Here is a 14594-nt window from a genome sequence, read left to right as displayed (position 1 = left end):
ACTTTCTTGAGTGGAAAAATGGTGAAAATGCACTATTGAACAAACCGCAAAAGCCCTATTCCTTGCGCACAGATCGACTCCCAAATCGCTCTCATGACACGTAGGGTGTATGGATACCCCTCTAATGGCCTCTACACAAATGAGGAAGTCAGCCCTCAAGAGGTCTTTAAAACCCCCCACAAAAATTACAATTCGGCCTTTTTTAAAGTGTGTCGAAGATGTATCGTACGATACAAGGTTATATTATACGATACAGATACAATATACTTGTATCGCGATACGAGTGTATCATATCATTTTTTCCTCATAGTAACAATATGTATCGTATCGTATCATATCGTACGATACGGTACAATACTTACAACATGCCATACTGCTAATTGTAGCCTTTGGCAACCAATTTTGCTTTATATCTCTCCACTGAGCCATATGCCTTAGTTTTAATTTTGTAAACCCATTTGCACCTTACTGCATTCTTTACGAGTGGTAGTTTAGCAAGCTTTCAAGTTTGCATAATTTCCAAAACATCCAACCCTTAAGCCATTGCCCTCTGCCATTCTTCTTTGGAAGTTGCCTTTGCATAAGAAGTAGGCTCAACATAAGAATGGATAAGAGCTAGAAATGCATGATGTTTTGGGGAGAAAGACTCATACGAAACAAAACCAGTGGGAGGAACAAAAACACGAGAACTGCGACATACCTAGTGAAGAAAAAAGGGAATGACTTGAGTTTCCCTGTCAGGACCAACTGAAAGTAGATCAGGATTGGCCTATGAAGATTCCACCTCTTCCTGCTCTACTCTCTCTAGAAAAGGTACAATTAGAACTCATTATCTCTTTTGATAAACTTGTTCAAATCTGTTAGGTGGCCCCTGCTCATCATTATCCTGAGTATTAACCAGTACCCCTTTTTCTTCTTTCTCAAGATAAAGCATCAGAAAAGATGTCTTCCTCTCCTTTTCTTCCATCTCAAAATATGGAATATGTTCCAAAAACTAATGTCTAGAAATCTACATTCTTTTTTCAACTGGATCATAACACGTATATCTTTTTTGTCCCTCAGAAAATATCAAAAAACATTTCACAGCCCAAGGAGAGAGTTTGTCTTTATATCTATCAGATAACATTACAAAGAACACACAACCAAAGAGGGGCAACACCGTACAACTTCTGATAGGGAGATATGCCTTTTAGCACCCCTGAAGGCATACAATTTATTTGATATACTAACATACATGTAGCATCTGCCAATGCTCGATAGGAATATGACTAGCAAATAGAAGAGCTCTTGTAGTCTCAAGTATATGTTTGTTTTTCGTCTCAGCAACATCATTATGCTCTGGAGTGTATGAACACGATTTTTTATGTAATGTGTCTTTTTCCTGCAAAATTTTTTCGAACATATGACTAATGTATTCTCCCCCTGAATCTGAGTATAGAATCTTAATTCTTGATGAGAACTAAGTTTCAATCATCACATAAAATTTTCTGAATATATCAAAAAACACTTCTATTTCTTATAAAATAGATCCAGGTGAATCTAGTACAATCATCAATGAAAGTAACAAAGTAAGTAGAGTCCCCCTTTGATAATACTCGTGATGGACCCCATACATCAAAATGAATAAGATCAAAGGCATGCTCTGACTCTATTACCTTTAGACCCAAAAAGGTAGAGCATGACTCTTAGCCGACTTGCAACTTTCACAATTTTAACATGCTCAGAAATAGACACTCTAGACCCTTTCAAAATACTTGAAGACACAAGATATTAGAGTCTAGAACTAGATATATGACCAAGCCACAAATGTCAAAGCATAGTCATCCAAAATTGTAGCTCCAAGACTGACTTCTAATCTTCTTTGTAGTCCCTCGTCCACCCAGTCCAAGTAATAGAGGTCTCCTCTTCTATGGTCAATCTCAATCTTCCTCCATAATAGTTGATCCTGTACAACACAACCAAGAGGAGAGAAAATGGCACTACAATTTAATTTAGTTAAATTGGCCAACTGAAATGAGGTTCATAGCAAGAGAGGGTACACAACGAACTGAGAGATGTTTAACCTACTCCCACGACAAGGAGTAATGGACTTAATTTTTTAAATTCGTTTAAAAGAACCATCTATAGTGAGAATAGAACCACAAGGAACACAATTAGCTAAAATAGATTCATGGGTTGTCATATGACATGACACCCCTGAATCTATTAGCCAATCAAAGGAACTATCAAGAATACATTCCCAACAAGTACTAGAAGAGGAAGGTGTAGAGGAGTAAGACAATGGCAGACTGAGCCAATATCTGCTAGACCTCTTCCTGAATGCGCTCAAGAGGTTGTGTGACTGCTAGATAGAATCTGAGAAGCACTGCTCACACTAGAAGAAGAGGATTGAGAGACACTAGCTATATGTACTCCTTTTAGCTTCACATCCTCCTCCTTAGAAGATGCAATAAAGGCACTTGTCTTCTTCTTAAGAGCTGAACATGTATGCTTTATATATCCAAGCTCCTTGCATTAATAACATCTAACTGAACTCATGCCTCCTATTGAACCTCCAAATCTTCCACCACTTCTACCTCCTCCTCTACCACCTTGTTGTCTGACCATCACAAGAGCAATCGCTTCAGTGGGACATGATCCAAGAGACTTATTCTTTGTCTCTTCTGCCATCAACTCTCTGTAATGAAATGGTGGTCTTCAATAAATGCACAAATAACTCACAAACAAGTGTCTATTGGAGACACTACAAGCATGACCCTTGAAAGGGTATAAAAGGAAGAACACTTGAAAAATAAATAATACTTTATTCATGAACAAAATGCTTAAGAAGCATGGTCATATACATTGAAGGGGTTCACCCCTATATATACAAAAAAGTGGGAGAGAGGAGAGCTCATTTTGAGCTCTCCAAAAGAGACGTTGGATTCCGTCTCTTAATATAGCTGTTGGACTACAGTCCAACAACATTTATTATTATAGCTGTTGGACTATAGTCCAACAGCATTTATTATAGCTGTTGGACTACAGTCCAACAGTTATTTGCAGAGTCAAGTTCCAACAGGAACTTGACTGGATCAAATATCTAGTTTCTATTAAACTAGATGCTAAAAAAGAAAATAAAGAAAAATAGAAAAAGAAAATAATAAAAGAAAATATAATAATATTAAATAATATATATATTACAGTTTACATTTTAACACTCCCCCTCAAACTTACGGTACAATGAGCGAAAGTTTGTCTAAGAGGAAGTGAAATCTGGGAGCAGCGAGAGGCTTGGTGAAGAAGTCTGCTAATTGATATTCTGATGTAACATATGGCAGATCAATGGTTCCATGTAAGTATTTCTCTCTGAGATAGTGACAGTCCATCTCAATGTGTTTAGTGCGCTCATGGAATGTCCGGTTGCTTGCAATGTAGATCACACTTTTGTTGTCACAACACATCTTTGAAGCTTGCGTTGCTTTAGCTCACATATCCGCTAGCAATCGTCTGAGCCAAACAACCTCCATAGTGGTGGTTGCCATGGCTCTGTATTCAGCTTCGGTGGAGGAAAGAGAGACTTTCTGCTGCTTCTTGCACCTCCACGAAATTAAGGTTTCACCTAGGAACACACAAAAACCAGTAGTTGAGTGTCTATTATTGGGATCACCTCCCCAGTCAGCATCAGTATATGCAATTAAATTTAATGAAGATGAAGCAGACAAGAAGAGTCCTCGTGAAAGAGAGGATTTTAAGTATCTAATAATACGCAAAATCGCTCCCATGTGCACGGAGGTGGGAGCATGCTGAAACTGACTGACTGTATGAACCGCATGAGTTATATCTGGCCTAGTAATGGAAAGATAAGAAAGAGCTCCAACAAGCTGTCTATAAGGAGTAGGATCATCAAGAAGTTCTCCATCATCAATTTTCATTTTAACATTGACCACTTCTGGAGTGTCTACTTTCTTATCATCTGTAATTCCAGACCTGGAAACGATATCAAGAGCAAATTTAGATTGAGATATCAAATACCCCCGAAGGGAATAAGCAACTTCAATGCCTAAAAAATATCTTAATAAACCTAAGTCAGTCATTTCAAAGTGAGTTTTAAGAAGAGATTTGATATTTGCAACTCCCTGTTTGTCGCCTCCGGTGATCATATCGTCCACATAGAGAAGAAGAATAATGATGCCTGCATCAGATTTCTTAACAAACAAAGCAGTGTCAGTTAAACAAGGTTGAAAACCAATATCAAGCATAACATGACTAAATCGGTCATACCAGGCTTTTGGAGCCTGTTTAAGACCATAAAGAGCTTTTTCTAGACGAAGAGCTTTACCCTTAGGGATACTAATACCAGGTGGGGCTTCCATGTATACTTCTTCAACAAGATTCCCATTCAAGAAAGCATTTTTGACATCTAATTGAAAGATAGGCCATGTTCTAATGGAGGCCAAGGCTATTAAAGTTCTAACAGTGGTCATACGGGCCACAGGAGCAAATGTTTCTTCATAATCGATGCCATACTCTTGAGCATATCCTTTTGCTACTAAACGGGCCTTATATCTTTCCAGGGTCCCATCACTTTTGGTTTTGACTTTGTATACCCACCTACAACCTATAGGTTTCTTACCCGGAGGAATATCTTGTATCGTCCAAGTATTGGCCTTTTCTAGTGCATCCAATTCTATTTTCATGGCTTCTATCCATTCTATATGATTTTTTGCTTGAGAATAGGATGATGGTTCAACATATGATTGTATTAATGTAATGGCGGCCCTATACGTGGGTGAAAAAGATTCATAAGACACAAATTTTTCTGGAGGTTTAGAGATTCTAGACGTTCTTCTAGGTGAGACTTCAGAGTATTTTTGTAATGCACATGGAAGATTTTGCTCTCTACGTCTTGAATATTGTAGACTAACATCCCTATGGATTTGCTCTTCATTATCATCATTTTAAAAAACAATAGGACTTTGATCATTGTCAAGGTCACATCCAACATCACATTCATTGGATTTTGAAGTTGGATCAATTAAAAACGAGTATTCAGTGACATCCTTGGATTTTTCAAATTCAAAGAAGCTTTCTTTTTCCAAAAAAGATACATTTCTTGACACATATAATTTGTCATTTTGAAAATCGAAACACCTGTAGCCTTTTTTATTATCAGCATATCCTAAAAAGGCACATGGGATTGCACGAGGAGAGAGTTTGTCATTTCTGTTGGTGAAAACAAAACATTTGCATCCAAAGACTCTTAATCTAGAATAATCTGGAGTTAAATTAACAAGCTTTTCTATTGGAGTTGTATTCTTTAATGAGGAAGATGGCATCCTATTAATGAGGTAGGTGGTAGTTAGGACCGCTTCAGCCCAAAAACTTTTTGGAACTTGATTTGCAATTAGCAATGTCCTAGTAGTTTCCATAATGTGCCGATGTTTGCGTTCGGCTAGGTCATTCTGTTGTGGAGTGTGTGGACATGATCTTTGATGTGTAATACCATGTAAATTGAGATAGTCTTTGAATTCGTTGGACATAAATTCTCCCCCTGAATCAGTGCGAAAAACAGAAATATCATTTTGAAACTTATTTTTAACCATTTTATGAAATATTTGGAAGTTAGCAAAGACATCAGATTTATGTTTAAGAAAATAAATCCAAGTATGTCTAGAAAAGTCATCAACAAAAATGACATAATATGTATAACCACCTTTGGAAATAACTGGTGCGGGGCCCCAAACATCCGAATGTATTAACTCAAGTGGTCGTGAGGAAACAAAAGTTCTACTAAGAAATGGTAACCTTTTCATTTTGCCAAGAATGCAGTCTTTATAAGAAAAATTTTCAGAATTACAAAATTTTTCCAAACTTGGAAAATATTGAATTTTAGACATATTAGGATGGCCAAGCCTTTTGTGCCATAAATCAAATTCTAATTTCTGAATATTATAACAAAATGCATTCTTGGGTAATTCCAAAAAGTCCATGTAATAAAGTCCTCCTTCTCTATGGCCTTCCCCAATCAGCTTCCCTGACTAGCCATCCTGTACCCAACAACCATGAGAAGAGAAAGAGATATTACATCCATAATCAGATATTTGCGAGACAGATAAGAGATTCAAATTAAGTTTAGGGATATATCTAACTTCTGGGATAAAAAATCTTTTGGATTTTTGAAGATTTTCAAAACATCCTATTCCTTTTACTTCGAGAAATGTGCCATCGGCTGTAAAAACCTTTGACACACTTGAGTTATTTTTAAGACATTCGGATAGACTATTAACATTTGGGGTCATATGAAAAGAAGTACCAGAATCTAAAAGCCAAGGAAAGTTACCTGGACCGGAGAATGATGCAACTGCCGCTCCAGTTGAGGCTTCGGTTGAGGAGGATACCCCTTTGAGAAGAGGTTGAAGGATTTCCATCAGTTGAGCCATAGACACAGGTGCATCTTGATCTTTTGACTCAGATTCAACAGATGCAACTCTTTTTTCTTCTCTTCTTTTTAACTTTGGACATTGAGGCCTATAGTGCCCCGGTTCATGACAATGATGACAAATAACTTTTCTTTTATCAAAGTCGTCGTTTTGCCTTCCAAAATGAGGCGGCTTGTAAGTACGAGTATGATTTCCCGGTCTAGATACAGCTAAAACAGAGTCATCATCAACTTTTGGAGTACTTTTTCTAAGTCTATTTTCCTCCATAGTGAGCTCTTCTATAGTATCAACAATAGAAGGAATTTTTCCACGATGTAAAAGGGCCGATTTGGTGGATTCAAACTCCGGCCTTAGACATTCACAAATTGATAGAAATGTTCCATATCGAGTTGCTTTTGGCGAAGCTCGATGTCTTCGGCACAATGCCATTTGGGCTCAAGAAGCGCCAACTCTTCCCAAAGTTCGGACAACTCATTATAATATTCTCGAATAGTTTTATCTTTTTGAGTCATTGTCCGAACTTTATCTTGTAAATTGCATACATGTGCAATATCTTTAAGGGAATACATGTTTTTGAGGTATTCCCAAGCCTTATCGGCATGCTCAAACTTAGCTAGACTAGAGCATTTTTTAATGTCTATGCTATTGATGAGCCATGACATAATTTTTGCATGCCCTATCCTCCATTCTTTCCATTTCTTTTCATAAGTGGCTAATGCCTTACTCTTCTCTTCTTCCGTTAGAGGAACCTCTTTATCACCCTCTTTCTTGGTAAGAGATAGTTTAGGTTCCAAATCGGAACCATCCACTATACCCCATAAACCTTTTCCCCAAATGTGGTGCTTCATAATCGAAGCCCACATTACATAGTTAGTATCATTTAGCTTCATAGGAATGATGGTGATCTTATCATTGTCATCCATCTTTTACAAGGGTAAGAGAGGAATAAATAGGAGGAGAGAGAGAGAAAAATAAAAAGAAAAGAAAAAGAATAGACAAAGGAATAAGAGAGGATACAAAACCAAAATTTTTTGTAGCACAAGTTCGCCTTTCTTCAAACAAATCTGAAACACCTTTTGTAAATGTGGCACGGAAATCGAGGCGGAAGCACTTCAAGATCTAAGGATTTCGTAGCTCTGATACCATGTAATGAAATGGTGGTCTTGAACAAATGCACAAATAACTCACAAACAAGTGTCTATTGGAGACACTACAAGCATGACCCTTGAAAGGGTATAAATGGAAGAACACTTAAAAAATAAATAATACTTTATTCATGAACAAAATGCTTAAGAAGCATGGTCATATACATTGAAGGGGTTCACCCCTATATATACAAAAAAGTGGGAGAGAGGAGAGCTCATTTTGAGCTCTCCAAAAGAGACATTGGATTCCAACGTCTCTTAATATAGCTGTTGGACTACAGTCCAACAACATTTATTATTATAGCTGTTGGACTATAGTCCAACAGCATTTATTATAGCTGTTGGACTACAGTCCAACAGCTATTTGCACAGTCAAGATCAAATATCTAGTTTCTATTAAACTAGATGCTAAAAAAGAAAATAAAGAAAAATAGAAAAAGAAAATAATAAAAGAAAATATAATAATATTAAATAATATATATATTACAGTTTACATTTTAACACTCTCCAATAGTTAGGATTCAGAGTAGGAAGAGAGGCTCTATGAAGAATTATATTCCTCACTATCAAATTTAGACCTCCGATCCATCAACAGATCTTCAAGCTTATTACACTTCTTGCATCTTTCACACTTCACATTCGGGAGCATAGGAGTGAGAGCATCCCAAAGTTGCTGAAACTTTGCACGGAAGTTCTCAATTGATTCACCCTCTTGCCTCAAGGTTTTAAGATCTTGAGACAATTGATATTTGTGAGCCCAATTTGACTGCTCATACACTTGTTTCAAATACTCCCAACATTCCATTGCTTCCTCAATCTTCACAATATTCAAGGCAATGTTTTGCTCAACCAAGCTTAGAAGCCATGACTTGACCTTGGCATTGTTCCTATCCCACTCATCAAACGTCTTGTCATAGTCCTCATCATCAACTTCAGGCTTTCTTTTTTAGCCATCCAGGTATCCTCCACACCCGAGTCCCTTAACAACAGTTCTTAGATACTCAACCCAACATGCATAGTTGGTTCCATCCAACTTAATGGGCATAATATGCACTGATTCCTTCTTGTCCATGCCTCTTTAACCCCCAAACCAAAATTCAACCTACACACAATACAAATTCACTGCAGAAAAATAGAACCCAGTGCGTTCCACAACAGAAGTCAAGAAACCTCAAGTAAACACCACACCGATGCACATAAAGAGCCAAATTAATGCTTTCACACCCAAGAAGGTTCAACAGCACACAAGCTATGCTGTAATACAGATGCAGCAACCAAGAAATCCCAAAATCATGCAACTCGATACAAGAAAACTCAAGAGACTAAGTTACTGAAACTTAGTCCCTAGCACAAATCTTGATAGAAACCCATAAAGAACAAGAAATAGCTCCAAGAAAATTATAAGCACAATCCTCAATCAAAGATGACACCACAGGTACCAAACCCAAAGCCTAAAACACCCTGATATGTTTCAGATGATCAAAAAACCCAAATCTGGTTCTCAAAATGGCGATATCCATAAAATCTTAGAAAAATCATATAAAATCACATATACCTCTGATTGTGCTATCATCTGATTCTAAAAACTTCTAAATTCGAGCTTTAGTGAATCCCTAACTCAAACCCCCAAAACTCAAATTTTGATACTCAACCCTGCTGAGATCAACACCTCTGCACACGAGCTCCGATGCAGAAAAGATGCAGCAGCAAATGGAACCTTCAATCTCCTCTCACACAGCAGCAATGCCCTCTCTTGAGCTATGGCTTTGATTCCATATCAAGAGCAATCGGTGAGTCTCAAGAACTCAAAAGAGAGGAAGGAGAGAAAAGTGTATTCCATTAAAGAGAATGAAAGAATCCAACCCTTTGAAAAGGGAACGACCTCTTTGTTACACTACAGGAAAAAATACAACTACAGTGTAATGACAGAAACACCCCTATAAATTAGAATATGTACACTTATGAGGGGAGCACAAGACTATATGAAAACTATATTACATGTCAACAAAGTTCTATTGCAGCATGAGATTCCAGTTATTAAATTACAAAACTAAAGAACGTTCTAGTAATTTCCATATTAAAAACACTAACTGAAAGAATTTACGAAATAAGAATGAATCAGATAATTTACCTTAAAATCTTCAACATTTCTTTTGATTTCAGACAGGTTAATTTGGCCCTGTAGTATTGAGAAAAACAGCAATTCAATTTTCACTGGTGATAAAGTAAGAAGGTTTCATCTACCATATACTTCTAGCTAACAAAAAATCATGTTCTAGCTAAGAAATAAACTTGCAGATATTATCACTTTATAAAATATACAAAGTATACAAAGCTCTCGATAAGGATGTTAAGTCATGAATGTGTATGTGATGATATACTACCTTCAAGAATATAAATTTTTTCCCATCACATACAACTTATTATACAAAGAATAATTTTTCAAAACAAAAAAATTCTCCATCATGTCAGATAACCAATTCAAATGCACAGACAGTAAGTAGGAAAGTATGCAGATAAATCTTGTTGTAAATTGGCTTCTTTCATAAGCATCTAGTGAATCATTGTTGAATGATACTAGGAGACGTTTCCCCATGGTCCACCAAGAATTCTAGTTAATGGTTTGTGTAAGGGAAGTGAAAATCAATGACATCCAGCTGTAATAGGAAGATTAGATGATGCATATGACCCCTTCTTCAATTCACGTTAAGGACAAAACCTTTAGCAAGCATTATTTATAAACGAATAACCCTTCATAAGATTAGACTCTTAACAGTTTGTACTACAAGTAAAACTCTTAAAGACACTAGGACTAGCTAAAAATCCAAAGAGATAAGAGCATAGTTACCAGAAGCTTCTTAGGTAGGTGGGAAGCTTGCTTCTCGAAAACTCGCTTCGGAAACGCGATACTCCTCGCTTCCGAAACTTCATGGGAAGCTCGATTCCCCCACGCTTCTTCTATGCTTCTCATACACATGGTCTATGCATACTATATTCTTTTCTCACTTTTCTTTTCATCTTTTTCATGTATTTTCTCTCACGCTTTCACTCACTTTCCATGTACTTTCTTTAAATTGGTAACCATCATTGTTAGATTTTAACAAAAAATTGAACTCTTTTACAGAAAAATCATGAAATATAAGAATGATCAATTTTATTTTAGTTTTTATTTGTTTCTTGTTTGATTCCATATTGCTTCATTTTTTATTCATATTTCGCTTTTAAATTGAAACTTCGCTTCCCGCTTTGTATAAACTTTAAAATGCCTCGCTTTCGCTTCCCGTATCATTTCCCGCTTCCGCTTCCTAGTTTGACAACCTTGGATAAGAGTAAGGTAGGTTAGGGTTAGATGAGGCACAACAAAATGGGGAGAACATCACACTATTCATTCCATGTCGTGAAAGAGAACCATTAAAACAGAGGATCGACCCCCTTTAGTACAACAAAAAGAAACAGTCTGAAATGACTATCGTGCCCCTTCTTTATAGGGTATATACAAACTAACATATATAAAGCTATTTTACATAACACTATGCTATACTATATTACACAAACTTTCAATACTCCTCTTCAAACTTGAAAGGATGTAAAGAAATCATTCCAAGTTTGGAAAGGAAAAAACTGAAATGCAAAGGAGAAAGACTTTTTGTAAACACATCTGCAATTTGATTTTTTTAGCTGACATGTTCCAAAGCAATAATCCCATCTTCATAAGCCCTTCTTGTATAATGGCAATGTATTTCAATGTGCTTAGTGCACTCATGAAACTCTAGATTCTTTGCGATATGAATAGCACTCATATTATCACAGTATAGCTGAGTTTTCTTTTCATGTGGAATTCTCAATTCCTTTCATAACCATCGAATCCAAATAATCTCAGTCACAACTTGTGCCATCGCTCTGTATTCTACTTCTGCAGTGGACACGGTAACCCTTTGTTGTTTCTTGCTCTTCCACGAGATCAAAGAGCTTCCAAAAAAAACACAAAACCCTGTAGTGGAAAGACGATCTCTAGTGGAGCCTCTAAAATCAGCATCATAGAAGGCTCTCAACTCTTTGTCAGAATCTTTGACATACCTGATGATCCTGAGTATTGTCACCAAGTGAATTGATTGGGGAGCACTCATAAATTGACTTACTACATGAACTGCGGGGGTTATATCTGGTCTGGATATAGTCAAATATATAAGGCGCCCAACTAACTGCCTATATAATACGGGATCAGCTAGCTCAACACCATAAGTTGCTCTCATCTTTAAGTTAGTCTCCATGGGAGAATTTACTCATTTTGCATCATCTGCCAATCTTGCTTTTACAACCAAATATGTGGCATACTTATGTTGGGACAAGTACAGTCTCCTTGAAGAGTAGGTTATCTCAAGCCCAAGAAAATTCTTTAAACGCCCTAAATCTTTCATCTCGAACATATTGACCAATTTCTTTTTGGTCTTTTCAGTCTTCTTTATGTCATCTCCAGTGAGAACCATATTATCTACATAAAGGAGCAATATACATTTTCCAAAAGCAGAAGACAAATAAAGCAGGATCGTGATGACTCTGCTCAAAACCAAGTGACTTCACTGTTGAACTGAACTTCTCAAACCAAACTCGGGGTGCTTATTTGATACCATATAAAGCTCTGAGAAGTCTACATACTCTGCCTTCTGGATCTGAGTATCCACGTGGTAACTCTATATACACTTCCTCTTGTAAATCCCCATTCAAAAATGCATTCTTGACATCTAACTGCCAAAGATCCCACTATTGTATGGCTGCTACTGCTAAAAGAGTATGAATCGTGGTCATATGAGTCACAGGAAAAAAAGTTTCCGCAAAGTCAATTTCAAACCGTTGATTGTATCACTTAGCTACCAATCTGGCTTTATACCTTTCCATTGACCCATCTGCCTTTATCTTTACCTTGTACATGTTAAAATGTAAAACTGTACATATATGTATATATAATAATATTATATTATTATATATATATATAAATACATTTTTAATTTCTTTCTTTTCTGTATTTTTTTCCTTTATTTTTATTTTTTGTTTTTATGTCATCTAGTTCAGTTTGAACTAGAATGACTGTTGCTAGTCAAGTCCTGTCCAGACTTGACTAGCAATAGAGCTGTTGGACTGACACAGTCCAACAGCTCTTAATAGAGCTGTTGGACTGACACATTCCAACAGCTCTAAATAGAGCTGTTGGACTGTGCCCAACAGCTCTATTGAGTCCTCTTTCAGCTGTGTATATAAAGGGGTGCAGCCCCTCTTGTATTTTACTCCAATGCTTCTTAAGCAATTGGTTTTTCATATCAATAAAGAATACATTTTTTATTTTTATTTTGTTTCCAGTTATACCCTTTTTAAGGGTTATGCTTTAGTGTCATTCTTGACACTTGCTCTTGTTAATCAAAGCTCGTGTTTCGAAGATCCCCATTTCATTTCATGGTATCAGAGCCGCGGAAGTACTAAATCTTGAGGAAAAGCTGCCTCGGTTTCCGTGCCCGTTTGCAAAAGTGTTCGCCACTTGAAGAGAAGTGTTTTATCACTTCATTGGAGAAGATTTCACATCTTGTTGTATTGTTTTTTTTTTTTTTCTTTCTTTCTCATTTTTCTTCTTGTTTCTCTTCTATCCCTATTCTTTCTCTCCTTGTAATCGATGGATGACAATGATAAAGTCACCATCATGCCTATGAAACTAAGCGATACGAACTATGTAACATGGGCTTCAATCATGAAGCACCATATATGGGGAAAAGGCTTATGGGGGATTGTGGATGGTTTCGATTCGGAACCTAAGCTATCTCTTACTAAAAAGGAGGGAGATAAAGAGGTCCCTCTATCGGAAGAAGAGAAAATCAAGGCTATTGCCTCATACGAGAAGAAATGGAAAGAATGGAGAATATCTCATGCGAAGATAATGTCATGGCTTATCAATAGCGTTGACATTAAAAAATGCTCAAGTCTTGCCAAATTTGATCATGCCGATAAGGCATGGGAATACCTTAAGAATATGTATTCCCTTAAAGATATTGCACACGTGTGCAACCTCCAAGAAAAAGTTCGAATGATGACACAAGGAGACAAAACTATTCGTGAATATTACAATGGGTTGTCCGAACTTTGGGAAGAACTTTCCCTTTTAGAACCAAAGTGGCATTGTGCCGAAGACATCGAGCTTCGTCAGAAACAACTCGATGCTGAACATTTTTACCAGTTTATCACTGGATTAAGGCCGGAATTTGAAACCACTAAATCGGCCCTACTTCACAGGGGAAAAATTCCTTCTATTGTTGAAACTATTGAAGAGTTAACAATGGAAGAAAATCGTCTCCGGAAAGGTTCTTTAAAAATTGAAGATGATTCCGTTTTAGCCGTGTCTAGACCAGGGAATCATGTTCGATCATATAGGCCTCCTCACTTTAACCGACAAAATGGTGACTATGATAAGAAGAAAGTTATTTGTCATCACTGTCATGAACCGGGACACTACAGGCCACAATGTCCCAAACTTAAGGAACTGAGAGAAAAAAGAGCTGCAATTGCTGGATCGGAGCCTAAAGATCAGGATGCACCAGTTTCCCTGGCCCAACTAATGGAGATTCTTCAGCCTCTCATCAAAGGTGCCTCTTCCTCATCTGAAGCTTCAACCGGCGCAGCAGCCTCATCTTTTTCTGATTTAGGTAAAATTTCTTGGCTTCTTGACTCTGGTGCATCTTTTCATATGACCCCAAATAATCAAAGTCTATCCAAATGTGTTAAAAATAAAACAAGTGTGTCAAAGGTCTTTACTGCTGATGGGACTTCTCTTGAAATAGAAGGAATAGGAAATTTTGAAAAAATTTATAAAACAAAAAAATTTTTTATTCCAGAAATTAGACATGTTCCCAAATTAAATTTAAATCTTTTATCTGTATCTCAAATTTCTGATTATGGGTGTAATATTTCTTTTTCTTCTCATGGTTGTTGGGTACAGGATCGCCAGTCAGGCAAGCTGATTGGGGAAGGCCATAGAGAAGGAGGG

At 36.9% G+C, this 14594-nt stretch overlaps 1 protein-coding gene across 1 annotated transcript in view; it reads right to left on the bottom strand.

Moving 5' to 3' along the window:
* The window catches only part of LOC149848322 (phosphatidylserine decarboxylase proenzyme 3-like), a 227461-nt gene that overhangs the window by 60521 nt on the left and 152346 nt on the right, over positions 1 to 14594 (bottom strand). The window contains exon 14 of the mRNA XM_089990766.1: positions 9699 to 9746. Coding sequence (XP_089846892.1) covers positions 9699 to 9746 — 48 coding nt within the window. The remainder of the gene's footprint in view (positions 1 to 9698; positions 9747 to 14594) is intronic.

This window comes from Nuphar pumila, chromosome 1 (assembly GCF_984573655.1).
Source record: "Nuphar pumila chromosome 1, dmNupPumi1.hap1.1, whole genome shotgun sequence".
NCBI lineage: Eukaryota > Viridiplantae > Streptophyta > Magnoliopsida > Nymphaeales > Nymphaeaceae > Nuphar > Nuphar pumila.
The sequence above is the reverse complement of the archived record's forward strand: the minus strand, read 5'-3'. Positions and strand labels throughout refer to the sequence as shown.